Source organism: Octopus bimaculoides, chromosome 2 (assembly GCF_046866305.1).
Source record: "Octopus bimaculoides isolate indiv1 chromosome 2, ASM4686630v1, whole genome shotgun sequence".
Lineage (NCBI taxonomy): Eukaryota > Metazoa > Mollusca > Cephalopoda > Octopoda > Octopodidae > Octopus > Octopus bimaculoides.
Window position 1 is genome coordinate 17,672,731 of NC_142929.1, and position 27,231 is coordinate 17,699,961.

At 35.3% G+C, this 27,231-nt stretch overlaps 1 protein-coding gene across 2 annotated transcripts in view; it reads right to left on the reverse strand.

Annotated features, from left to right (window-relative positions):
- The window catches only part of LOC106867785 (uncharacterized), an 83,994-nt gene that overhangs the window by 32,635 nt on the left and 24,128 nt on the right, over positions 1–27,231 (reverse strand). For both annotated transcript variants that reach the window (XM_014912771.3, XM_014912772.3), the window contains exon 4: positions 14,359–14,899. In XM_014912771.3, coding sequence (XP_014768257.2) covers positions 14,359–14,899 — 541 coding nt within the window. The remainder of the gene's footprint in view (positions 1–14,358; positions 14,900–27,231) is intronic.

A 27,231-nucleotide genomic window follows, 5' to 3' on the forward strand; every position in this document is an offset into this window, starting at 1 on the left:
ATATATATATATATGCATATATATTATATATAGGGAAAGAGAGAGAATGTGGGAGAGAGAAAGAGACATCGATAGATGGAGAGAGATATTGAGATATATACAATGATAGAAAGATGGTATGTGTATGCGCGCGCGCGTGAGAGAAATATTCTACATAAAAGCAAAACTGTACATCGTGTATCATTAAAGTATAGTTTTACGTCACAAGCTTTAAAATGTTATCGTTTCATCCACCACCACCAACCCATCCACCCACTCATTCATACTTACCTACAAGCCTACCTACACATCTACCAAACTATCATTTTATCAATTTCTCTTTACTTTTACGCTACTACTGGTTTTTCTTTTCATCTCTCTATTTTCTTTCTCTATCATTTTGCTTTCTCACTCTGTATATACGTACATACACGCATGTATATGTATAGAAATAATGATATAGTCAGTTAATAATAATACACTGTCATTTTAAGTTTCATGCTTAGCTAATGTTAAGCAATCATCAGACGCCAAAATTTCAAACAGTAAAATATCCACGATATAAAATGTTGCCAGGGGCGTTTCTGCTCATACATCCCGCGTTTAAATAAATGATAAGGGGCATAACTCATTACATATCAATATTGTTAGATGTGAGTTATTTCCCTTGAGCAATTAAAAATACCGAAGGTGAAAAACGTGCGAATTCCTCCTTTTGGTAAAAGGCATAAAAATATGAAATATAAGATATAGTTAAGTGGACGAAAAGAAGGGATAGAAAAGAAAAAAAGTGGGAATGAAAAATTATGGAATTTTAGAAAATTAAAATATGAACTGCTGTTAATAATGGGGTCAAAGTTGGCGGAAGTAGGTCAAAGCTGAAGTGGACAATGGTGAGAGTGAAAGTTTCTGGTGAATACTTAAGTAGTGGAGCATCCAGCTAAAGGGGAAATAAATGCTGAAATATTGGTTTCACATTTTGGGACAAGGCCAGCTAGTTATAGGTAAATCGATTAAATCGATACTAGTAACCAACTGATACTTATTTTATCGACTCCGAGAGGATGAAAGGCAAAGTCGACCTGGGCGGAATTTGAACTCAGAGCGTAAAGACGGACGAAATACCGCTCAGCATTTTATCCGGCGAGCTTTTGATTCTGCCAGCTTGTCGCCTTTATGAATGCTTTTCTACTTTAGGCACAAGACCCGAAATTTGGTGGGTGGGGGTGAGTCGATTAGATCGACCCCAGTACGCAAGTGATACTTAATTTATCGACCCCGAAAGGATGAAAGGCAAAGTCGACCTGGGCAGAATTTGAACTCAGAACGTAAGGACAGATGAAATACCGCTAAGCATTTCGTCCGGCGTGCTAACACTTCTTATTTCTTTATTGCCCACAGGGGTATTAAACATAGAGGGGACAAACAAGGACAGACAAATGGATTAAGTTGATTATATCGACCCCTGTGCGTAATTGGTACTTATTTAATCAACCCCGAAAGGATGAAAGGCAAAGTCGACCTCGGTTGAATTTGAACTCAGAACGTAGCGGCAGGCGAAATACCGCTAAGCATTTCGCCCGGCGTGCTAACGTTTCTGCCACCTCGCCGCCTTACTAAACTGGACATAGTGACTAGTTCGTTGGTTTCATTTAACATCCCCAGAAACTTCTTGGATGACTGCATAACGTATCTCTGTGATACTCTTTTACTGGTATCTGTCATAAATGTTCAACCATTCCGGGACACCATTTTCAAGAGTTTAATCGAGCGTAGTAATTATTTTATCGATTTCTGTTTGTCGAACAACAAGTAAAGAAGCACAAAATAGAATTATTTCATGTCTTCTCGAAGTTTCTAAATTCCTATGACATTAACAACACACACACACACACACACACACACACACACACACACACACACACACACACACACACACACACACACACACACACACACACACACACATTCATCCATCCATATATAATATAATATAATATAATATAATATAATATACATATATATTTATATAAGGGCATTACTATAGAAGAATGCCTCACACTAAAAACTACCATAATAAACACATTTTTACCGAACGCGAGGAAATGCAACTCTCAAAAACTGGCTTCTTAAACGTATTAAGAATATATATGTTAGTCATCGTTGTAGATATTTAGTTTGTGAAATATATTTATCTGTATCCATAGTTACGAATAACTCTCTTCCCACGCATTCGTATATATGGATGCAAGCATAGCCGAATGGTAACGAAATGCATTTCACAACCATGATGTTCAGGGATTGATCCTACTGCATAGCATTTTAGGCAAGAGAATTTACCACAGCGTTGGGGTTGTCCAAGCATTATGAGTGAATTTGAGTTGACGGGAACAGTATATGAAGCTTATCGGATAGACTGTGTATGTAATTCAATTGCCACATCTTGTCACACTTGTATCACGATGATCTTACTTGAGAATTACATTATGAGTACATGTAACTGTGAGATACACGACACAATTAGTTATTGATTCTGAAGGTTTTGTGCGTATAATTTTACACACAATGTAGCAATAGTGTCAATTGATACGAAGTATCGATTACTTTCAATCAATACTCGAGGGCTGAGTTTTAAAACTTCTCCCCATCACAAATGTATATAACTTGTCAACATTAAAAAATTAACTACATTATTACGATTGCCGAAGGCAGCGAGTAGGCAGACCCGTTATTGCGCCGGGCAAAATGCTTAGTAACATTTCGTCCATCTTTACGTTCTGAGCTCAAATTCCACCGAGGTTGATTTTGTCATTCATTCTTTCTGGGTCAATTAAATAACTACCAGTTTAACACTAGTGTCGATGTAATTGATCCACCCCTCCTCAAAAATTGATGGCTTTGTGCAAAAATTTGAAACCATTATTACGGCTGCCGATGAAGGTTAAAGGCGTATCTATGATATTCTTTTTATTCTTTCTTTTCTTTTATTTGTTTCAGTCATTTCACTGCGGCCATGCTGGAGCACCGCCTTTAGTCGAACAAATCGACCCCAGTACTTATTCTTTGTAAGCCTAGTACTTATTCTATCGGTCTCTTTTGTCGAACTGCTAAGTTACGGGGACGTGAACACACCACCATCGGTTGTCAAGCGATGGTGGGGTGACAAACAAACAAACACACACACACACACACATACACACACATACGACGGGCTTCTTTCAGTTTCCGTCTACCAAATCTACTCACAAGGCTTTGGTCGGCCCGAGGCTATAGTTGAAGACATTTGCCCAAGGTGCCACGCAGTGGGACTGAACCCGTCATCTTTTTACTAAAGTCCAGAAATAATATTTCGTTTTTGTAATAAGCAATAAATACATAGAACATATATATTTATTTCAGTGTGTGTACAACTTGATCTACTTCTCTCGTATCGGACCGTGCTTCTTGTTTTAGATTACTATACTATGTATATTACAGGGAAATAATAATTTTCTTCACGTCTTTTGAGTTACTTACTGAAGTTAATATAGTTTCATATTGTCGTCGTGTCTGCGAAATATTTGGCAATATTTCGTACATGTATGTATGTATGTATGTATTTGTGTATGTACACTCATATATATATATATATATATATATATATATATATATATATATATATATATATATATATATATGCATACATATACATACATACACTATATATATGTATATATAAATATATATATATATATATATATATATATATATATATATATATATATATATACACATATGTGTATGTATATATACATATATATATATATGAATGTGTGTGTATGTATGTATGTATGTATGTATCTATATACACTCATATATATATATATATATGCATACATATACATACATAGACTATACATATATATCTATATCTATATCTATATCTATATATATATATATATATATATATATATATATATATACACACATATGTGTATGTATGTATACATATATGTATATGAATACGTGTTCCTGTGAATGCAGGAAATAGGAATTAAGTAATCGTGAGGAAAATTTTTGTTACTTCTGACGTTTCTTTGTACACTGCTTATTGCTTTATGTGTTGGTGGAGATTTTGATTTTGTAGCAGACTTGGTTTTCTTATTTGTATTGATGTTGTAAAGTTAAGTAATAGAATTATAGAATTCGCAACATTAAATCCATGTTATATCTGATTTACGAAAAAAAAAAAAAAAAAAAAAAAATCAGTCAGACTGTAGTTGTGCCTCTGTTAACCAAAGAACATAGCTTAACCTTATCAAACAACATTATCGTCTGCAATATCTTTAACCCAACGTGCAGTAAACTAAATCAAGGAAATTATCCAATCGACTTTCAACTTTCATCCATGATCACCAATTGCTTTTGTATTCTTTTGCTCTCGTCTTTCTACTTTCTACTTTCTTCTTTCTTTCTCCTTCGTTTTTCTTTCTTTCTTCTTTGTTCTTTCATCTACTAGCATGTTGTAGACGTCTGGTGATTGAAAGAAAGTAATATGATTTTAAGTAAGATGATGTTTCGAGACTATACCAAGCAGCAATTTTTTTATTTTTAGGAAACAGAAATAATAATTATTTGTGGATTGGTAGAATTGGTATTCACTTGCTGTTCTTTATGCTCTGATTTCAAATCCCACAATGGTCGATTTTGCTTTTCATTCTATTTCTGAGATCGATAAAATAAAATATCAACCAAATACTGGACTTGATTTAATCGACTAAACTCTCCCTCAAATTGTACCTATGTCACAGATTAGTACTGGCAGAATCGTTAGAGCATCGGCCTTGCGGTATTTGTGTCAGATATTTACAGATCTCAACGAAACTAATTTTGTCTTTCATTCTGCCGAGATTGATAACATAAGAACCAGGTAAATACTGACCGGCCACTATTAGATTTTTGCCGGTCGCCGTTGTGACCTCATATTTTCTCGGATCCCGCACTACAGGTTTCCTCCTCAAAATCGGGATAACGGTGGCCCATCTGGGAAATGATCCTCTCCACGCGGTAGAGTGGCTGTTGCAGCTAGTGTCGTTGGCCATTCTCTGCAGCAACGTCATCGCGGTCCTGATCGCGAGGCGCGTCTGAGCACGCCATTTGTTCAAGGGTGTATGGACCATTGCCCCTCCATCCCTTCCATTTTCTGCTTCTTAACCCGCTTATTTTCTTTCTACTTTTCTCTTTTACTATTTCTTTGTTTCTTCGTATTTAAATTTTATTAGTGATAAGTTGTTAAGTACTGAAATCGACATAATCGACCGTTTCTATATGATAGTGTAAGGCACAATCAAAATAGAGTTGTTCACAGCTTGCCGAAGGCACACGAGGTGTTAACAGGAGATCACTTTAAACGGGACAAGCAGGTGAATATGATTAACAGAGAGCACATGAAGAAGCAAGTCCATGCTGTCCAGTGATCCAGCTTCGTGTGTCACTGAAAGAACGTTCTTGTTGAGCCAGAGCTCCAAGTGGATGAGGTTACGAAGAAGATGACCAATTTTACACAGAAGATATTCTCGAAAGGTCGGGCAGAAGTGAATAATGTCAAGACCATTTCCGCGACGCCTTGCTCCAATTTGTGTGCAACCAGGTTCGAGTCCCCGTTCTTTCGAGTCGTGTGTAAGGGACATATTCCACCAGTCAACGGTTAATCTATTGGTAATACCTTCTGACACCTACTGTCAGGGAGGTTCCCTGTTTAATGATTGAGGATGAGCAGGCATGTGCTGAGATTGCGACGTCCAGAGGGACTCTTTGATAGTAAGGAGGTGTAGTCATTTGTTGTCAATTAACTTTCCTCCGCAGCATGTGTCGTTGATGGGACTGTAATCCTGGATCAAGTGTTGACCAAGATCGACAGCTTGGCATCTGGAACTTTGTTATACGCTCACATATCTCTTCTTCCAGTCGAGAAATGTAAATAATGGTATGTGGTCAACTGAGCGGTCTAATCTAGAGGAATTTCGTCTCAGGGACTACGTACTACTTACAGAAGTTTCTGGACAGGCAGTTCTACTGGGGCTGTTGCCGGCTCGAAATAAAGCCTACAGAAGTGTCGATAAATGGGCCTGACGAAAATGCACGCAAAGAGAGAGAGAGAGGGAGAAAGAGAGAGAGAGAGAGAGAGAGAGAAAGAGAGAGAGAGAGAGAGAGAGAGAGAGAGATTTTTCTTCATGGATTATTTTCTGAGCATTGCTGAGAGTTGTGGCGTTGTCGAATAGCAGTTGTCTCATGTAGAATAAATCTGAATGTCAACTTTTGGACGGGAACACTATGCACGTTTCCTCTGTCTGTAAAAGAGGTCATGTGGTTGACCTCTTCTGTTAAGCCTTCGTCAGTTTCTTCACATTATCAGTGAAAGAGAAAGGCGTGGATGGAGATGGAAGTTCTGAGTTCCAATATATTTACTGAAAGGTGGGTGAGAGCAGTGAGTATCACCCGTGTGAATGAACTTACTATGAGCTTATGCTTGTAGGCCGGAGAGACTACGGTTTGGAGAGAACAGTTTTTTTTCGAAGTAAGGATAATCTGGGATTTTGGGAGTTACTTGGTTGGCACCAGATGATTATTCTCTGTTAAGGCATTTCATATTTTTGCTTACACTGTTGTATTTCATGCCTTCATATCGTTTTGTATCCGCGCTATTTTACAAGTTGTCCTTGAAATATTATCTCACTGTAGAAATGAGCTGGGATCTATTTTAAAACGGGGGCGCCAGTATTTTCTTAACGAAACACTAACGAAACACTTTGAAACTTGGGACACTGGTAGAATGTGTCATATAAAACATCTTTTACTCTTAGTCTTCTTAACAAAAAAAAAAAGGAATTCGCAAGTTATTCCATATTAAAGTTGTATTTCTGTAATTTCAACCAATCACTGACGTCTATTCAGCTCAATAGACTTACTGCTGGGCGGTCATAAAAATGTTATTCCCTGTGATATATTTCATCCGGTTTAATCGTAATTTATACGCATATATTGTTTATATAATAAATTACGCTGTGCGTATCTGTGTGTAACAATTTTAGAGTTCGGATTCTAGAGTTAGGGTTAGTTTTAGGGTTAGGGTTACGGTTACGGTTAACAGTCTAGTTAGGGTTAGGGTTAGGGTTAGTGGATTAATACGATATACACCGTTACAGCGCTAACTGTTTTCAACTGAATAGACGTCAGTGATTAGTAGAAATTATCGAAATAAGACCATTTTTTACATGAAATAAATTCGAATACAAAAATATTTTTCTGTTCTATAACACAACATAGATAAGTATACGAAGTTTGAAAGTCTTTCCGTACCAAAAACACTACATAAAACATAAATGAAAACTGGCGCCCCCGTTTTAAAATAGATCCATAAGCTGTAATCTTGTTCCGTTGGTCACAGCATGTGTTTGAGTGTTACGTGTTCAACAATCTAAACTATGGAAAGAAATCGAGGACGTAATCGAAATCTTTAACATAAATGAAACACTGTATTTGATGTGGCTCTTTTTGCTCTGAGTTCAAATACCGCCAACATTAGCTTTGCCTTTCATCCCTCTAGCGGTGGACGATAAAACTGAGTTTTCCTCTTCCTAAGTTACTTGCCTTAGCTATAAATTAGAAACTTATTATTATACGAGCTAATGCCATTTAAGAGCGAATTACAACTACGATTAAATTTTCTTTCAGCGCTTACCTTAGTTCAATACTACTACTACTACTACTACTACTACTACTACTACTACTACTACTACTGCTACTGCTACTGCTGCTGCTGCTGCTGCTGCTCTTATGCTTATCGATCGTAAGTTAAAATCATCTTACGTTAATTAATTTGTTACGGTTTATGTAACAAAAGTCAATTTATGGCTTAGCAAACGTAAAGTGAGTGTCTCTTGTTTTAAAATGAACCTCTTGTCCACGTTATCAATTAGATTATACATCAATTAGATATATACACATTTATACATACAATGTATACATGCAAGTACGCACATACACACACCTGCACGCACACATACGCAAACGTGATAAGTTGTATAAGTAGTAGTAATTTTTCTTGAATTACCTGTTGTGGGTGTGTGGTAACTCTGCTTCATGACTAAATGGTTTCAAGTTCAGTCCCAATGCATGCCATATTGGGCAAGTGTCTTCTTCTATAGCCTCGGACCAACCACAGCTTTGTGGGTGGATTTGGTAGACGGAAACTGAAAGAAGCCCGTCGGTCGTGTCTGTGTATGTGTGTGTGAATGTGGGTGTATATATATATATATATATATATATATATATATATATATATATATATATATATATATATATAAAACAAAAACCGTTACTCTGAGTTTCACGTTCTTTCTATAATACTTTCATATTTCTCTGTAGATGGTTGGTGTACCTACGGAATTTTCTACCTCTGGTACTTGAGTACTCTTTTTTCCACCTTGTTGCACATTTCATGTGCTTACTCCGGTATATATATATATATATATATATATATATATATATATATATATATATATATATATACACACACATACATATATATACATATGTATATATTATATATATATATATATATATATATATATATACATATATATATATATACATATATATATATATATATACATACATATATATATATATATACATATATATATATACATATACATATATATATATACATATATATATACATATGTATATATATATATATACACACACTTATATATATACATATATATATATATATATATATATATATATATATATATATATATATATACACATATGTATATATATATATATATATTAGGTATGTATATTATGCATATATATTATATATATATATATTATATATATGTATATGTGTGTGTCTGTGTGTGTGTTTATCACCACCGCTTGACAATCGTGTTGGTTTGTTTACATTCCCATAATTTTACGGTTCAGCAAAAGCAGCTGATAGAATGAGCACTATGCTCTAAACGTAAGCACTGAAGTTGATTTTTTCGATTAAACCCTTTAAAGGCAATGCCTCAGCATGGCCGCAGGCTAATAACCGAAGCAAGAGAAACATAAAAGAAAGTTATCAAAAAAAACAGACTTATCTATACGTTTATTTTTTAAAACCGTTTGAGCATTTCGTGTAAAAAAGACTGTTTCAAGCTCACGTTTTAAAATTTCATTTCAGCTCTTGAGAATACACCAAATGTCTATCTCTTCAAGGGAGGTCACTCTAAGAACTTAGTCTTATTCTTAGTTTTTTTCCGTATTGTTCGCCTGCTCATGGAGCAGCAAGACATCTCCCATTATCTCAGTTTTAAGCATAGACATCTGCATCTCCTCAGCCGATGCTAAGTTACGTCATCTCTTCTTTGTACTTGGGTCTCCATGTGTACTTGGGTCTCCATGTGTACTTGGGTCTCCTTCTCTTCCTTTGTCTCTCTGGTAAGAATTCGCTCTTCTGGCAGTCAGAAGACATGATCTGTCACTCACTCATCTTTAAACCACAATCTCCTGCAAGTCGCGCAGATTAGTTCTTCTCAAGATTTCTAAGTTTGTGATTCTGTCTCGGTGGGTGATCGTGAAATTCAGTGGTTTAAGTAATGCCTTAAAAAGAATTTCTTTGAAAAAACTTGGAAACCACTTGATGAGCTAGAAACAGCTGTTTTACACGCATCGCTCACACAATTAAAAAAAAAAAAACATATAGTATAAAGATAAGCGTTTTCTTGATAATTTTTCGTTTGATAATCCAAATTATATTCACATGAAAGAGCGATAACACGATCCTTTTAGTTGTATGAGCCTTTCAGTTAGAATGTATTAAAGAATACACTACGCATACGTAATTTGTCATTGCCCGATGAATCAACAGAAATTCGTCCGCCAGCGACACAAACACGAATGTTTTTATGCACCTCAAGTCCACATGAGAGGTCCTCTTATGGTGAGTAATACAGTATTCTGTGTTCTAACACAACATCCACTTTAAGTGATATTAAAACTGCGTCTTTCGAAAATTTTGATAGCAGTTAATATGAAATTACTGTATGGAAAACAGTTAAATTTTATTGCTGTTATTGTTACCGTTGTTGTTAAGCCCCAGTTCACTCCCGACCGGAAAAATCTGGAAAGCTTTTAACTATAAGTGTCCACTTGTGGTTAAAAGCTTTCCAGATTTTTTTTGCGTACTAAATACAAATTTGTTTAATGTATACTTCTTATCTTTTATAATTGCCGAGTGTGATTTGTGGAAGATTTGGCAACTATTTCTAAATGGGCGAGTGACTACTTAGAGGCTTTATTACTGCTTTGCTTTCATCAAATCGTAATGTCGATATTCTTGAGGCAACAGACACTGTATAGAGAATGCAAGTAAGGAGGAGTAGGAAATAAAAGAAAAGAAGGCCTTAGTATGTATGAGCGACTCATGAATGTGTTTGTTGTGTTTAGCAGGAAAAACATTCTAACACAAACGTGTGAAATACTTGACAAAATCTGAGCTCATGTCTAAATGTAGGTATGAAAGCAAACATCTCATGAGATAATATTTACAAGTGAGTTCCTTGAATGATGTATTTCCTAAATTCGTCAACATTTCTATATCTTCACACTCTTATCTTCAGGACGAAGTTATGTTGGCGTATGCTGCTGACTCTTGGTAGTAGCTAATGTGATCGCTGTAGACATTTAAATTTTGGAATTTAAATTTTGAGCATTAGATTCAGACGTCATCAATCAGGTGTTTACTTTTGCTTGTGATTATGTATGTTGTTTGCATGTTTACCCTTTTTGAGCTTTGTGCTGTATTATAAGTATTGCTTCTATCTTTAATCTTAAATTTTTATGTAGAATTCTGTAGAATATATATTAATTGCCCAACAGTATTTTTCGATCTAGATTTTATTTGTTGTTTTGTGCAGTGTAGCATAATGCAGTTGGTTCTTGCTTTAAGTGCATGGCGAACCGACAGGGGACTGTCATACTTGTGTGACCAATATAACAAGTGAATTCAAATTTATAAATCACATTGTTCGCTGATGTACATGCTTGTAATGTGCTACTAATTAGGTTTCTTAAAAGATGTTTTGTGTTTTTGTAGTTATTATTAGTGTTAGTTTTATGGTTTGGTGTAATGTACGTTGTTTTCTGTCTTATGAGGTTATAATGTATTATCTATCCTTTCGTATACTACTTGATTCATATGATACATAGACATTAAGAAAACATTGATAAACAACAAACACATCCATGCTTTATAGAATTTCGCACAGATATTCATGATGGAGATAATAGTATAATCATAACACAGCACAATGCTGAAATAAATACACAATCAACATACATCTGTTACAAACAAAAACCAACACCTGATTGGTGACGTATGTATAATTTAACGGTCAAAATTCAAATTCCAGTAGTAAAGGCTACGCTGTCAATATCACTCCATCTTGAAGATCATAATTCTAGAAACGTTGACGATAGATTTCGGAATTTTACTGTTCCAAACAACTACAAGGAAATGATATGAAAATATGGAAGAAATGATAAAAAGGATAAAACCTGGAATACACCCACTCACGCACACAGTTAACATTAGTGCGGGAACGAAATTTGGTTAGTGGTGCAAACCCAGGTCCAAAAGTCTTTACAAAAAAGGTCTATTTTTCTTAATCCTAATATCGAAACAAACACAGGTTTGTTTAATATTAATTATTATTATTATATTTGTATATCAATCAAGTCATATAAGTCTAATAATGGAAAACTAATGTTTCAGATCAGTCCAAAAATATTTCTATGTTCGTTCGTTTCGGCGATAAAGTTTTTCAGGAGGTTGTTCAAAGCATATTTATTGCTCCCCCAAATTTTAAGGGGTGCAAGTGCAACACCTGCACTCCCTCCCTGTTCCCGTGTCTATGATAGTTAATCCCATAACTGTAATATCTCGCTACTGTTAACAAGATGAAATGATCAAGTGTTACAAGGGTTATTTACTCCCAGTAAATACGAGACCTTCAGTGGTGATACAAGCCATTTAAGGTTATATGATTCGTCCATTTTCACAAAGCGATCTGCCATTAAGGACCAACGATATCTTTTATCCTTTACTTGTTTCAGTCAACTGATTGCGGTCAGGCTGGGGGCACTGCCTTGAAGGACCCTTAGTCGAATGAATCGACACTCGGTATTTTTTTTAAGCCTGGTAACTTATTTTATTGGGTTCTTTTGCCAAACCGCTAAGTCACGGGTACGTAAAAACACCAACGCCGATTGTCAAGCAGTGAGAGGGGACAAACACAGACAGACAGACATACACACACACACACACACACACATACACACACGTCAACCATATCCACTCACAAGACTTTGATTGGTCGGAGGCTATAGTGGAAGACACTTTCCCAAGATGCCACGCAGTGAGATTGAACCCAGAATCAAGTGTTTGGGAAGCAAACTTCTTACCACAAAGTCACGCCTGTGCTTATAAATCATTTCGATTTAACCTGCAAAAATCTGTCGCGTAGTTATTGATAGCGCTCCATCTATGGTTGGATGCACCCAAAAACTTGTGGCTTTAATCAATAAAGAATTGGAAAGCTGTCAACTGGATTATAATAACAGTGCATCCTTAAGTTATTCCCCAATAAAAATTTGTGAACACATTCTTCAATACTGAACAACGTGATGAAAACGGTAACGAAATATATCAACTTTTTACTAAAAGTCGGGAAACAGAGGATTTAAAGAAATTTTAAAACTTTACTTAGCGAAATATAGTGATTTAAAAAAATACCATTGCGAGGTTCGGTGGCTAAATGAAAATCGTGTGCCAAGGTGCTTCATTGAAATGAAATTTGGAGAAAAATTCTTTACGAATGTCAAAACACACCATTATAAAATCAGAGGTCCAACAACGGTTCGGTGATTGCCATTTTTGGTTTATGGTATGAACCAGTTAAACGATTTCAGCTTGAAGTTATAATAATTTAATCAACTTTATATCGAAGGAAACATTACAACTTAAAAAAATATTGTTATTGTTCCTCACTGAAATGAAAAACAATAACAAACAGACATTAAAAAAAAAAACAAAGTAGAAGAAACCGTGTGGTATACTTTTCATCACCGAAAGAGTAAACGAACAAAGACGAGAATCGATGGTGAAATCCTTTATACTGTTTTAATCCTTTGGATAAATTTCGAAAAAAAGGTCGTAATTTATAAAACCATGAAATCAAACAATAAAGATGCAACACTCCTTTTGATGTGATGCCAGATGAAAGCACTTGATTCCTTACAACAAAATTTCATTCAATTATATTCGGATAATATTTTGATAACCAAATTTAATGGGTGGTCTACTTTAAAATCATCAAAGTCTTATAATAGTGGTTGAAAAATATCCACTTTTGGGGAATTACGCATTGAGAATTACATTACTGATTTCTACAACACTTTTTTATTCTCCTCCACATTGAATTTAACAAAGAACCACTTGTATTGTCAGACCTACAGATAATAATCTTACAAATCAACTAAGAACTGCTGCATCATACGTCTCATCTAACATCTCAGAGCTTTTCAAATTCTGATTAAGATTCAAATTTAATTAAATTTAAAACGTTCTTCTCCGCAGCATCTTTGTTGTTTTGGCATTTAAAGCATTGTAACTATCCGGTTAATTAATGAAGTATAGCATTTTAATTAATGTTGATTAGTGTGCTTGAGGACACAGCTTTGAATTTAGAAAATTAAAACTCCATTATTTTCTCGTCACAGATGCGCCCACGCAGGATTTTTTATGCATTTGTAATCCATCCCTGGTATTAAAAAGATTCGCCCACCACTGTTCTACGTCGTCGTTGGACTAGCTCTTAACATACATTTAAGTCCTAGCATACATAGGATTAAGTCCTAACATACATAAAAAAAAGAAGGGCATTGTAGTCTTGGATATAAACAGTAGTTCTAGATATAATGATTTCAAATTTTGGCACAAGGCCAGCAATTTTTAAGTGAGTGGGTAAGTCGACTACATCGATCTCAGCGCTCAGTTGATGCTTATTTTACCAGCTCCGAAAGGATGAAAGGCAAATCCGTCCTCAGCGGAATTTGAACTTAGAACGTAAAACGCAAGATGAAATGCCGCTAAACGTTTTGTGGGCATAGCAACGATTCTACCAGCTCGTCATTTTAGTTCTAGATATAAGAAAACCAGATGGTTACGGTTGAAGCGTCGTGATCACAGGTGTGCTCGATCATGGATGATCTGGAGCTAAACAGCGACAAAAAAACGACCGAAATAAATTCAATGAAAGACAATTCTAAAGAGAACAACAATCTTACCTGGTTCGTTTTCAGCAACTGCAAGTAGATTTGTAATGTTGCCGAAATCCTCCTCACTGTCATCATCAAGCGGTGATGATACTGTTTCGGTATAAGACTTGGCTGGTTGTTCACCAGTCTGTGCATTCGTTGATGGCTTATAAGGGTGATTTGCAACTGATGGTTTGTTAACAAGGGGAGGTAACCTATCCATAAGACTTGGAAGACGTGATTTATAAGGCTTCGTCCGCTTAAAAATACTTCTGTATTCCTCGACTTTATAGAAAGTTGCGTAAGCTATACGAGGTAACTTTTTGAGACTTTTATAGTGGAACGAACTGGCTTCGTGATTAGGAAATGAAGAAGTGATCCTATTGATTTTTTCAGGAGGATAAGCAGGCCAATTGGGTGACGTAAATGTCAATCCGATGTCGGTACCAGCATCAACCGGAAACAATTTCATGATCACTTTTTTCTTCCATTTCTTCTTAGAGCAGAGGTTTAAAGAACTAACTCCAACGAACCAGTCAGGGCTCGGAATTATCTTTACTATAAAAGAAACCTGAAAAAAAAAACAAAAAAAGAAATAAAGAGAGAAATAACTACGAGATAGATCGTATGAAAAATGTACATTTTGTGTGAAATTGAAAGACATTCAGAGCTGAGAATTGTTTCAATTTAATTGAATGCATAATAGCGACTATTGTTTACAAAGGTAGGAGCCACAAACGTGCACGCGCGCACATACATATACACTATATATATATATATATATATATATATATAAATATATATATATATATATATAGTGTGTGTACGTGTGTGTGTTTATATATATATATATATATATATATATATATATATATATACATATTTATATATATATGTATGTATGTGTGTGTGTGTATACTAAGAGAGAGAAAGGGAGAGAGAGAGAGAGAGAGAGAGAGAGAGAGAGAGAGAGAGAGAGAGAGAGAGAGAGAGAGAAAGGGATAAGCAGAAACTAGTTATGGTATTCAATGCTTTATAAGACATACACGCGTTTCAGTGAAAGGCCGAAATAATTACATAACATTTGAAGCAACATTATGCAATCATGTACTTCACCTAATCAGTGTCCCCACAATAAATAAGTAAATAAATAAATAAAGAAACACACAGACAGACACACACACACACACACACACACACACACACACACACACACACACACACACACACACACACACGCTTCTATACACGTCTCTATGGAGAATATAACAACGCCAACCAAAGATTAATACCTGAAAATACTATTCCAGAAAAACCGAAAGTTTTATCAAACCGAAACTTCAAAGTTACGGTCAACCTTCTAAATATGTACTCTACTTAAAAGAACAGAATACTTCTTAAAAGCAAATGATAAATTATAAATCCATTCCGATGTGAGTGCTTTCCTGACATTAACTGAAAAAAAAAAAAGAAGAAAAGATGCTGCAACATCTTATACACTTCTCCAGAGAGGTTCTACCAATCAAGAAACACTACTGTAAAGTAACCAAAAGTTTTATCTAGAGACTATGATGGAAAATTTAACACCACGATAAAGACAAACATGATGAAAATCCGTATCAACAACTGCGGCCCTCGACCCATCAAGCTGTCTAATAGCACTTTAACCCTCCAACTGTCATATCCTTACTGTTCCACTGGGTGAAAACTAGACGGGTCTAGAGTACATGCTACAAAGTCATCCTCACTTGTGAGTGACGGGTCTAGATTTTCACAACTATAGTATCAAAGATTTACAGCTCAGTGAGTCATTCATAAATAAACTGAATTAATTTACACTAAGACACTACCTATGCAAATTGGGTTTTCCGGTTTAGTAACGCCCCCAATTGTTCTTACAGACAACAGACAGGTCGCAATTCCTGCACCGAAACCATTTGCACCAATTGCTCTTTTACTATCCACAAGGAGATTAACATTTGTTTTTATAACAAGCAAAGTTGCTAGTTAGAAAATCTGTATAAGAGATGAAAGTAGTGACTATACAGAGAAGTAATGTTTATCGCCACATCAATATGACTATTCCGTAAGGAATCGATGTTACTAGTGTCTTAACCCCAGGAGGAGCCTCCTCCAGCTCGTTATCGATGCAATCTGCACCCGATATATATTGCAAGCAGGGGAGCGAACCCCTACCATCTTCTAGCAGACGGCGAGATCACTAAACTGTACAGTTTCGGGCTATTTGTGTCCATTCTCAGTGGTGAACACTCGTCAACTAGACATATCAGTGATTCGCTCCAGCTCGCAATATATAGAAAACTAAGCAATAATCAGTCACTGATCTCGCAACAAGAAAGACCTTTTATCTTTTACTTATTTCAGTCATTGGGATGCGGCCATGCTGGGGCATCGCCTTGAAGGGTTTAGTCGAACAAATCGATTTATTTTTAAGCTTTATATTTTTCTTCATTCCAGTGTTCTTCCATTTTAAAGACGGTAGGATGTGATTTGAGGGGCATTTGGCTACGATTTCTAATAGGTTGAGTTTTTGTGAAACAGCTCTCTACTTGGCTCTATTACTATGATGTAGTTGTTGTTATTGTTGTTAAGATCCAAATCAGCGTTGAAGGAATTGATCTTTGATCGGGAGAAGTCTACTTTGTTGGCTAGCGTAGAATTTTTTTAAATACGTCATGTAATAGGTTCACATGTAAGAATCGAAATTTACACAAAACATCAAGCGTATCGATTCCAGTATTCGAGGTTGCAGGAGAGGACGATGAGTTTATACATGCCATGGATTCTCCGCCTCTAACCTGGACTAATTAATTAAAGCAACAACAACAACAACACCAAACAAACAAACAAAAAACAATTGCAAAAGCTTAGATTAGCTGATGAGCTGATTTCGCCTCGACGTCTCTCGTCAATCAATTCAATTTATTAACGATATTGATAAATATTTCTTGAAGTCGCAAATAACCAAATGAAAGCACGGATTGTTTGGCGTCTTCAAAGGTTAAGATAATTAAGAAAGATCGAAAGCAAGAATCGGTAGTGTGTATGTGTGTGTGTGTGTGAAAGAGAGAGAGAGAGAGGGTGAGAGAGAGAGAGAGAGAGAGAGAGAGTGAGAGAGAGCAAAAGGGAGAAACAGAATCAGAAGGATAGAACATGAGAGAGAAGAGAGTAAAAGATAGTGAGGGAGAGAGAAAGAGAGAGAATGCAAAGGCTGAGAGTGAAGGAAAAGAGACAGAAAAAAACAAAAAGTGAGAAGTATGGCACTAAATTGAAAACCAATGCACGTACTGAAGTCATTGAGTCGTCTCACACGAAAATATAATACATAACTCGTTACTACAAGGTTTTGAGTTCAAATATCACCGGATCCGTCTTTGTTTCATTGCTTTAGAAGTTTGATGAAATAATGTACACAAATCGATTTAAGTAAAAGTTTATATATATATATATATATATATATATATATATATATATATATATATATATATATATATATATATATATATATGTATATATATATGTATATATATATATATATATATATATATATATATATATATGTATATATATATATATATATATATATATATATGTATATATATATATATATATATATATATATATATATATATATATATATGTATATATATATATATATATATATATATATATATATATATATATATATATATATGTATATATATATATATATATATATATATATATATATATATATATATATATATATATATATATATATATATATATATATATATATATATATATATATATATATATATATATATATATATATATATATATATATATATATATATATATATACAGTTCTATATATGCCCACGGGCATATGGCGTAGTGGTTAAGAGCGCGGGCTACTAACCCCAAGGTTCCGAGTTCGATTCACGGCAGCGACGTGATTAATGATAGTAATAATTATAATAATAATAATAATAATAATAGTAACATCGATAGGAATGAGAACCAGGTTCGAAATTTCCCCAAGACACCTGACGAAGGCTGGAGGGTATATCAGCCGAAACGTTGTGTTAACAACAAACAAGATGAGGACGAATATCCGTCAAATGTAAATAATGTAAATAATGTTATATATATATACATATATATATATATATATATGCATATATCCATACATATATGTACATACCTACATATATATGTATACATACATGCATATATGGGTACAGGACATCAAAAAAACATTAAACACAATGAGAAACGATAAACGAAAACATAAAACGAACTTTTTTCGAACAACGAAAAAAAACAAACAAACAAACAAACAAACAAACAGAGAAACGAGACATGCAACATAAAGAGTTTATCCCTTCGTCAGTTGTCTTTGTCCATCTACTCCGCGTTTTGAAGGCAAGGACAATATGTGACTTCATTGGAACAGTCCTTCCCGCAAAGCAAATTAAATAAAATTTGGAATTTTTTGCGGAGGGTGAAAGTGTTAACGACGAGAGAGTCAAGGAGGAAGAGGAGGAGTTCTCTTCGAATTTAAAAGTTATGCATGTTTTCTTCTAAGTTCGAATATTCCTGCAAAGAAGGAACTGGTTTCTAACAAAGGTACAAAGCTCCATCGATGAACTGTAGATAATAAAAACAAATTCACATTTTGAACTTGAGGAAACTCTTGTATATTTTTACTGTTCCGCTTACAGAGACTATTTGTATCTCCAACTTATCCAGATTGTCACTTAGTCATTTATTTACAAAACCAAGTGCACCTATTATTATTGGTATAAATGTGAATTCACAATTTGGGTATAGAAGCCGTAGGTTTCGAAGCAGTTGTCCGTAGTTATCGCCTTTCTCCTTGATGTTTCAAGAGATGTATGTATATGCATGTGTGTATGTGTGTATGTATGTATGTATGTATGTATGTATGTATGTATGTACGTATGCATGCAGATTTGTATGTTTTGCTTGTATGTATTCTTATGCGTATAGTTGCATATCTAGACATGCTCATATATATTTAAATGATAAACTTCTGGAAAGTTTTACAGGTTTTTACAGTTCCAGTGATGGATTGGATCTGTAGTCTTCGAATTAGCTCTCTCCTTTCTGGTTTTGAGAAGCCAATTTCTCAAGACTGGTATTTAGGCAGTGTGTTACATATCCCAGGACTCCAATAATTACAGGTATAAACCTGAACTTGTAATCTGTATAGAGTAACCGCAGATTTGTCAATTGTTCAGCGTAGGTATTCTCTTTTTCACTGATGTATGTATGTATGTTTGTATGCATACAGATATCTATTTTGATATCTGTACATATAAATTACGTTGTTTTTAGTATATTTAGATGTTTAAGTATAAACATGCTTTGATAAACTCTTTCTCAACATATGAAACAATATCGCGATATCAACCTTCATATATCAATACGATATGGCAGTGTATATATTGCAAAACTTCAACGCGCGCACACACACACACACACACACACACACACACACACACACACACACACACACACACACACACACACACACACACACACACACACACACACTACGGTGCTTATCAAAGTATCTGAAACAAAAATAACGCCGATATATGTACAATTAGCTTTAAAGCCTCGTTGTGAAAAATGTTTACAATGTAAATAGACTTGAGTGCTCTCTCCATCTTGCTGTACATATAAAAACAACTAAATTAGGATTCTATTTGTTAACCGTTTCACAGTTTGTTGACTGATTGCCATACACTGATTTTCTGTCAATGAAGACAACTTCTAACTTAAAATTTATATACGAGGACACTGATCATCGCTTAAGACTTCGCCGAAATGGCGCTTGCCTAATTCGCTGTGTGTCGTGACAGTTCTGTCTCAAATCTGTAAGAGGTATCGCATTGTAGGATTCACTTGAAGTTTATAGAGATTTATTAATTGATCAGAGTTCAATTAAATAGACATTACTTCGCCAAATGGAATATATAAAGAACCTAGAACCAAACAACCATAGAATCTAAGTACTATCAAAGCGAAGCTAAGAAAGATGCATGGGTTCATGGCGCCCTAATTTTATTTAAAATTTCTTTTAGTTTACTCTTCATATCAAAAACATAATTTTCTTTAGAACTCTAAAGGTTCTGGGTTCAGTTCCACTGCATGGCACTGCATGGCACATTTCTTCTACTATAGCCTTGAACCGATCAAATTCTTGTGAGTCGATTTGGTAGACAAACTGGAAGAAGTCCGTCGTACGGACACACACACACACACACACACACACACACACACACACACACACACACACACACACACAAATACACACACACACACACACGCGCGTACGTGTGTTTGTGTTTGTCTCCCACTTCCGTTTGACAACCGGTGTTAGGTGTGTTTATGTCCTTGTAACTTAGCGATTCAGGAAAAAGAAACCGATAGAATAAACACCAAACTTTAAAAAATTATGTACTAGGATCGATTTGTTCGACTTAGACCTACAAGGCTTTTGCCTCAGCATGGTCGCTGTCCAATGATTGAAATACGTAACATAAAAGACATCGCTCCACATTGAGCTCTCTCTTTGCTATTCCTCTTATGGTATGAATCACTATGCGTGTATAAACATTTTTGGGATCTTTTTTAAAACGGGGGCCACATTTTTCATTAACGAAACACTTTGAAACTTGGAACACTGGTAGAATGTGTCATATAAAACATCTTTTTCTCTTAGTCTTCTTAAAAAAAAAAAGAAATCCATAAGTTATTCCATGTTAAAGTTGTCGTATTTCTGTAATTTCAACCAATCACTGACGTCCATTCAGCCGATATACATTAAGTGCCGACTACATAAACAAATGATTCTGAAACAATTAACCCTAACCCTAACCCTAACCCTAATCCTAACCCTAGGGTTAGTTAGGGTTAGGGTTAGGGTTAGGGTTTAAGCAAATTTAAAATGAAAAAAGCAAATAAAACGAAGGTATGGAGATTAAATACGCTTTACACCGCTTAATCAGCCAAAAGAGTAAATATAAACAACTGAATACTTGTCAGTGATTGGTTGAAATTATCGAAATAAGACAATTTTTGAATGAATACAGATTAAATTCGTTACCCGAGGATCTGGACAGACAGAAAGAAACTGATAGCAATAATGAAACCAATAATTATTTTAAATTCAAATAAAGTTATTAGGCTTGCTTCCCATTTTTTATTGAATTCTATAGTGTTTAAAATTATTTCACACGCACACACACACGCTCATGCGCAAACACACACACAGACACATACACACATGTATGTAAGTTATTAGTAAGTTTTATTATGGCGGCCAGCTGGCAGAATCGTTAGCACGACGGAAAAATGTTTAGCTGAATCTTGTCCGTCTTTACGTCCTGAGTTCAAATTCCGCCGAGGCCGACGTTGCCTTTCATCTTTTCGGGGTCGATAAATTAAGTACTAGTAAAACACTGGGGTCGATGTAATAGACTAGTCCCTCCCCGAAGAAATTCCAGGACTTGTACCTTTAGCAGAAAAGATTATTAAGTTTTATTTCTAGATTTCTTGCCAACGGAGAAAGAGCCGGTTTCTAACCTAGATCTAATGTTCCTTAACTGGAATTTCAATATAAACAGGGTAGTTATGTATGGTTGTGCGCATGCGTACAAATATTTGAAGTCAGTGCACGTGTAGATTTGTATGCTTTGTTTAATGTACGTATACTCATGCATATAGTTACACTTCAAGACTTGAGCATACGTACTTATATGCAAAACTTTTGAAAAGTTTTGCATATTTTAACAGTTCCGTTGATAGCTTGTATCTGTAATCTAATTAACTTTCTTTTCTCTGGTTCTGAGAACCAAAATATCTCAAAATTGGTTCTGATGCAGTTTGTTACATATCCCAGTGCCCCAATAATTACGAATATAAATCTGGTATGTATGTATGTATGTGTGTATGTGTGTATGTGCATGTATGTGGTGTATGACTTAAGAAAAGAATTTGTGCTACAAACTTTGCAAATTTGTTGTGATGGTCCTCCCCCTCCTCTTCCTCCTCTTTCTTACTACCACCCTTTTTGTATCTTCTTTAATTTTTATATTTGAGTAATAGAACTGTCTTAATCAAGCTTCTATATACCATGTGTGATGCTGAATTTAAACAAATAAACAAGCAAAATGATCCACAACAACAGACAAGTACATGAAAGATCTCTGTCTATATATATATATATATATTTCTAAACTAACAGATCAAAACATAAAACAAAAATATAATTTCTGCATGAAAAAAAACAACAACAAAAACAAACAGAAAAAGAACCAAAACAGAAAACTACCCCAACTTACAAAATAAAGAAGAAAACATGTATAACAGTTAAAATAAAAAGAAAGAAGACAAATTAGATCAGTCGGTGATTTGATAAACAAGACGAAGGCGTGAAGAACGTAAAGAAAAAGATAACAAGCATTTTAAAATTCAGAACATCGAGAAAAACTATTCATTAATTCTCTCCCTCTCTCTCTCTCGTTCTCGCTCTCTCATTCTTATTCCCTCCCTCCTCTCCTCTCTCACTCTCTATATATCTCTGTGTGTGTTTGTGTGTGTTTTTGTATACACGCGTATACACGTCTTACTTCATTGATAATGTATATTTAGCTAAACTTTTCGACATTTCTCCGAGATGATTTTTCATACATACATACATACATACAAGCAAACATATCTATCTATCTATCTATCTATCTATCTATCTATCTATCTATCTATCTATCTATCTATCTATCTATCTATCGATTACGACGGCGAGGGTTCCAGTTGATCTGATCAACGGAACAGTTTGCGAAATTAACGGGCAAATAACTGACCACTTCACAGACACGCGTGCTCTTAACGTAGCTCTCAGGGGAGATTCAGGGTGCCACAGAAGACGACAAAGCTGGTGTGTTGAAATACAGGTACTACTCATGTTTGCCAGCCTAGTAGACTGGAGCATTGTGAAATAAAGTGTCTTGCTCAAGGACATAACACGTCACCGGGTATCGAGCTCACAACCTTCCTATCACGAGCCGAGTACCCTAACAACTAAACCACGCGCCTACATACTTTCTCTGTGCTACACTGATTCAGAGTGCCACAGAAGACGACAAAGCTGGTGTGTTGAAATACAGGTGTTACTCATGTTTGTCAGCCTAGTAGACTGGAGCATTGTGAAATAAAGTGTCTTGCTCAAGGACATAACACGTCACCGGGTATCGAACTCACAGCCTTACTATCATGAGCCGAGTACCCTAACAACTAAACCACGCGCCTACATACTTTCTCTGTACTACACTGAATACCACAGTTTCCTTGATATTGCCTCGTGGCTTAGAGTTGCAGAGATTGAGCCACTAATCACTAATATACATTATTAACATTATCTGAAAAGGCGGCGAACTTGCAGAAACGTTAGCACGCCGGGCGAAATGCTTAGCGGTATTTCGTCTGCCGTTACGTTCAGAGTTCAAATTCCTCCGAGGTCGATTTTGCTTTTCATCCTTTCGGGGTCGACAAATTAAGTACCAGTTACGCACTGGGGTCAATGTAATCGACTTAATCCGTTTGTCTGTCCTTGTTTGTCCCCTCTGTGTTTAGCCCCTTGTGAGCAATAAAGAAATAATTAACATTATCTGAACTCTATTTGAAGGTGTTTTAAGTGTTTGGTGTTTCTCTGTAAACAACAAGGCTTGAAGCATATTTAACTGGGCAGCATCGAGGGAATCTAACCTGTTTAAGTTGAATGAGTACCAATCGTCGTCCAGCAGATCTTCATTTCTTATAAAAGCCACTGCAACAGTATGAATGTCTATTTTGAGTTTGTCCCAAGGCCGTACTATATTTCATGTTCTACAGTTTCTTTAAAGCGCATATAAAAGCAATGTATTGAATCGAAGTAGACAGACTTCTTGGTTTTCATTCATTATTGAATTTCTGCACGATACTCGGAAACGTTACGACTGACCTTGACCTTGCTGAAACAGACGCCACCAAAAAACTTGAGCCGAATCTGGAATTAAAGTCGCTGAATATTATCAGGAGTTCTTTTTCTAGGAACTGTTGATGTGTCTGTTCGGTTGGCTGAAGAAATGTTCATTAACGATATCATAGTAGTGAGTATGGAAGGGCATAGTCACAAATCCGATATCGTGTTTATGAGTTTTATCTTAAATGTTGCCGTTACCAGAAAAAGCAATCTTCTGTATACATGAGAGACGTTTGACCATTAGATCAAAGCAATCTTTCAAGTTTCTCTATTTATTTTCGAAACTTTGTCCTTACCAGCAAGAATTGTATGTTGGCAACGTTATAAGAATGTAGAAACTTCGAAAGAACGTGAAATAATTCGTTTTAACTGTTGGATTCGAAGTAGATAAAGCTATAAATAATGTTGTATAATAGGAACCGAAGGCTACTCTTGATAGAAGGGCTGTCATGTTTACAGAAGTTAATTCGAGTCGTACGGTAAGCCTCCAACATTTTCTATTGAAAGGAATTTTTTAATTCAGTATATACACGCTTTATCTACTTCGAGTTCAACCACTAAAAACGTATTACACACACACACACGCGCGCGCACACACACACACACACACACACACACACACACACACACACACAAAGATAGATACGACCGGTCTATGGGATTACCCCGTGTTTCATGTCCATAAAGCGCTTAGTTTTACAGCGTTTCTTCAGGCCCTAAAACCGGTTGGCCTATGGCCTCTCTAGCAAGTGGCCTCTCTGAAGAAACGCTGCAAAGCTAAGCGCTTTATGGACGTGAAACCCAGGGTAACCCAACAAACAGGTCATATCTATTTTTATCCATAAACTCTACTGCTCTGTAACTTAGAGTGTGCTTCTCTTTCGGATTTATGATTTACTGAACACACACACACACACACACACACACACACACACACACACACGACGGGCTTATATCCGTTTCCATCAACTAAATCCACTCACAGGGCTTTGGTCGGATCGAGGCTATAGTAGATGACACTAGCCCAAAGTGCCACGCAGTGGGAGTGAACCTGGAAACATGTGGTTCGGATGAAAGCTTCTTACCAGGCAGTTTAATTCAGACGAAGAGAACATTGGAAGTTGCAATACTCATGATTCTCAGAGACAAGAGTTAACGGAAGAAGAGAGAAAAGAATCAAATCCAGAACAAAATAGTAATTTCCTTAGGAAATTATTTAATAATCCGTCGTAACAACCTCAGAGTCAAATTAATTCTTTCACATTCTCTCTCACGCATTCTCTCATTCCTTCATTCACTCATTCACTCTTTAGAGAAAGCACTCAAGTTAAATTCTAGTTCACAATAATGAGAACAATTTCGTCAAAAGTGTATATGCATCAAAACAACTGTTAAAGTTTATTCGCTATTCCCATAATACCCATACGTTTTCCAGCCACATATACTTTTAGCAATTCACTAGAATAAACCACATTTCTCACGGGAGTTCTATACTACAAGTACAGCAAACTAATCAGGTTTAAGCTGAAATCTGTATTTTAACAACTGGAAATTACCACGCCAAAAAATCTTGTAGGTGTGAGAAAAATGAGTGAAAACCTTACAATAGTTCACACCAAACTTCATCGTTTCTGATACGCTGTTGATATTTAATCCTATTGTTCAATGTTTCGTCTTTTCTTCCCATTTGTTCAACTTTCACACACGCACGCACACGCACACACACACACACACAGACATACACACACACACACACACACACACACACACACACACACACACACACACACACACACACACACACACACACACACACACACACACACACACACACACACACTCACATATTTACATACGCACATATGTATGTACGTGTGAAAAAGTTTAACACAACAGTTATGTATACATATGGGATATGTGAGGGTGCATGTGAGTGTATATATATATATATATATATATATATATATATATATATATATATATATATATATATATATATATATATATATATATATATATATAAATATATACATATATATATACACACACACACGTACACAGACGTACACATATTTATAATACACACTTAAACATTTAAGTATATATATATATGCATGTATGTATATATATATATATATATACACACACACATACACACACATACACATACTTATAATACACACTTAAACATTTAAGTATGTATGTGTATATATATATATATATATATATATATATATATATATATATATATATATATATATAATACAAATGATATATGAGCATATGCATGTGTACATACATATATGTACATACCTACATCTACATGTATATATAGATGCACTTTTGTATACACACGTACATGCAGAAAGTTTCTTCAAATATACACATTCAAGCAGATGTTTGATTTAAAGTACAGTAAAAAGATTAGGTTCTATTCATTTTTTGACTTTCTGCGTGTGTTTTATGCATACATACATACATACATACACACACACATATTTATATATATATATATGTGAGAGTGTATGTATGTTTATACGCACATGCATACACGCGCATAGTTATGTGTTTGCGTGTATATTCGTTAGCATGCACCTAATATTACTGTCTGACCATGTGTAAGTATGCTTCTATAATATAGGGCTATGCATAAATTTAACGCGAAAAAAACAAAAGACAAAACAAAACGAAGAAACAGAAGTAAACCCCGCCCCACTAGATGTGTCCTCAGAGCATGGGTGAGATGGCTATAGAAGTAATGATAAGCAAAGATATCATTGTTTCAAAGAAAGAACTTTTCTCACAAACAGCTGAAAACGTTCAAATAAGATTTAAATAACCACACCATG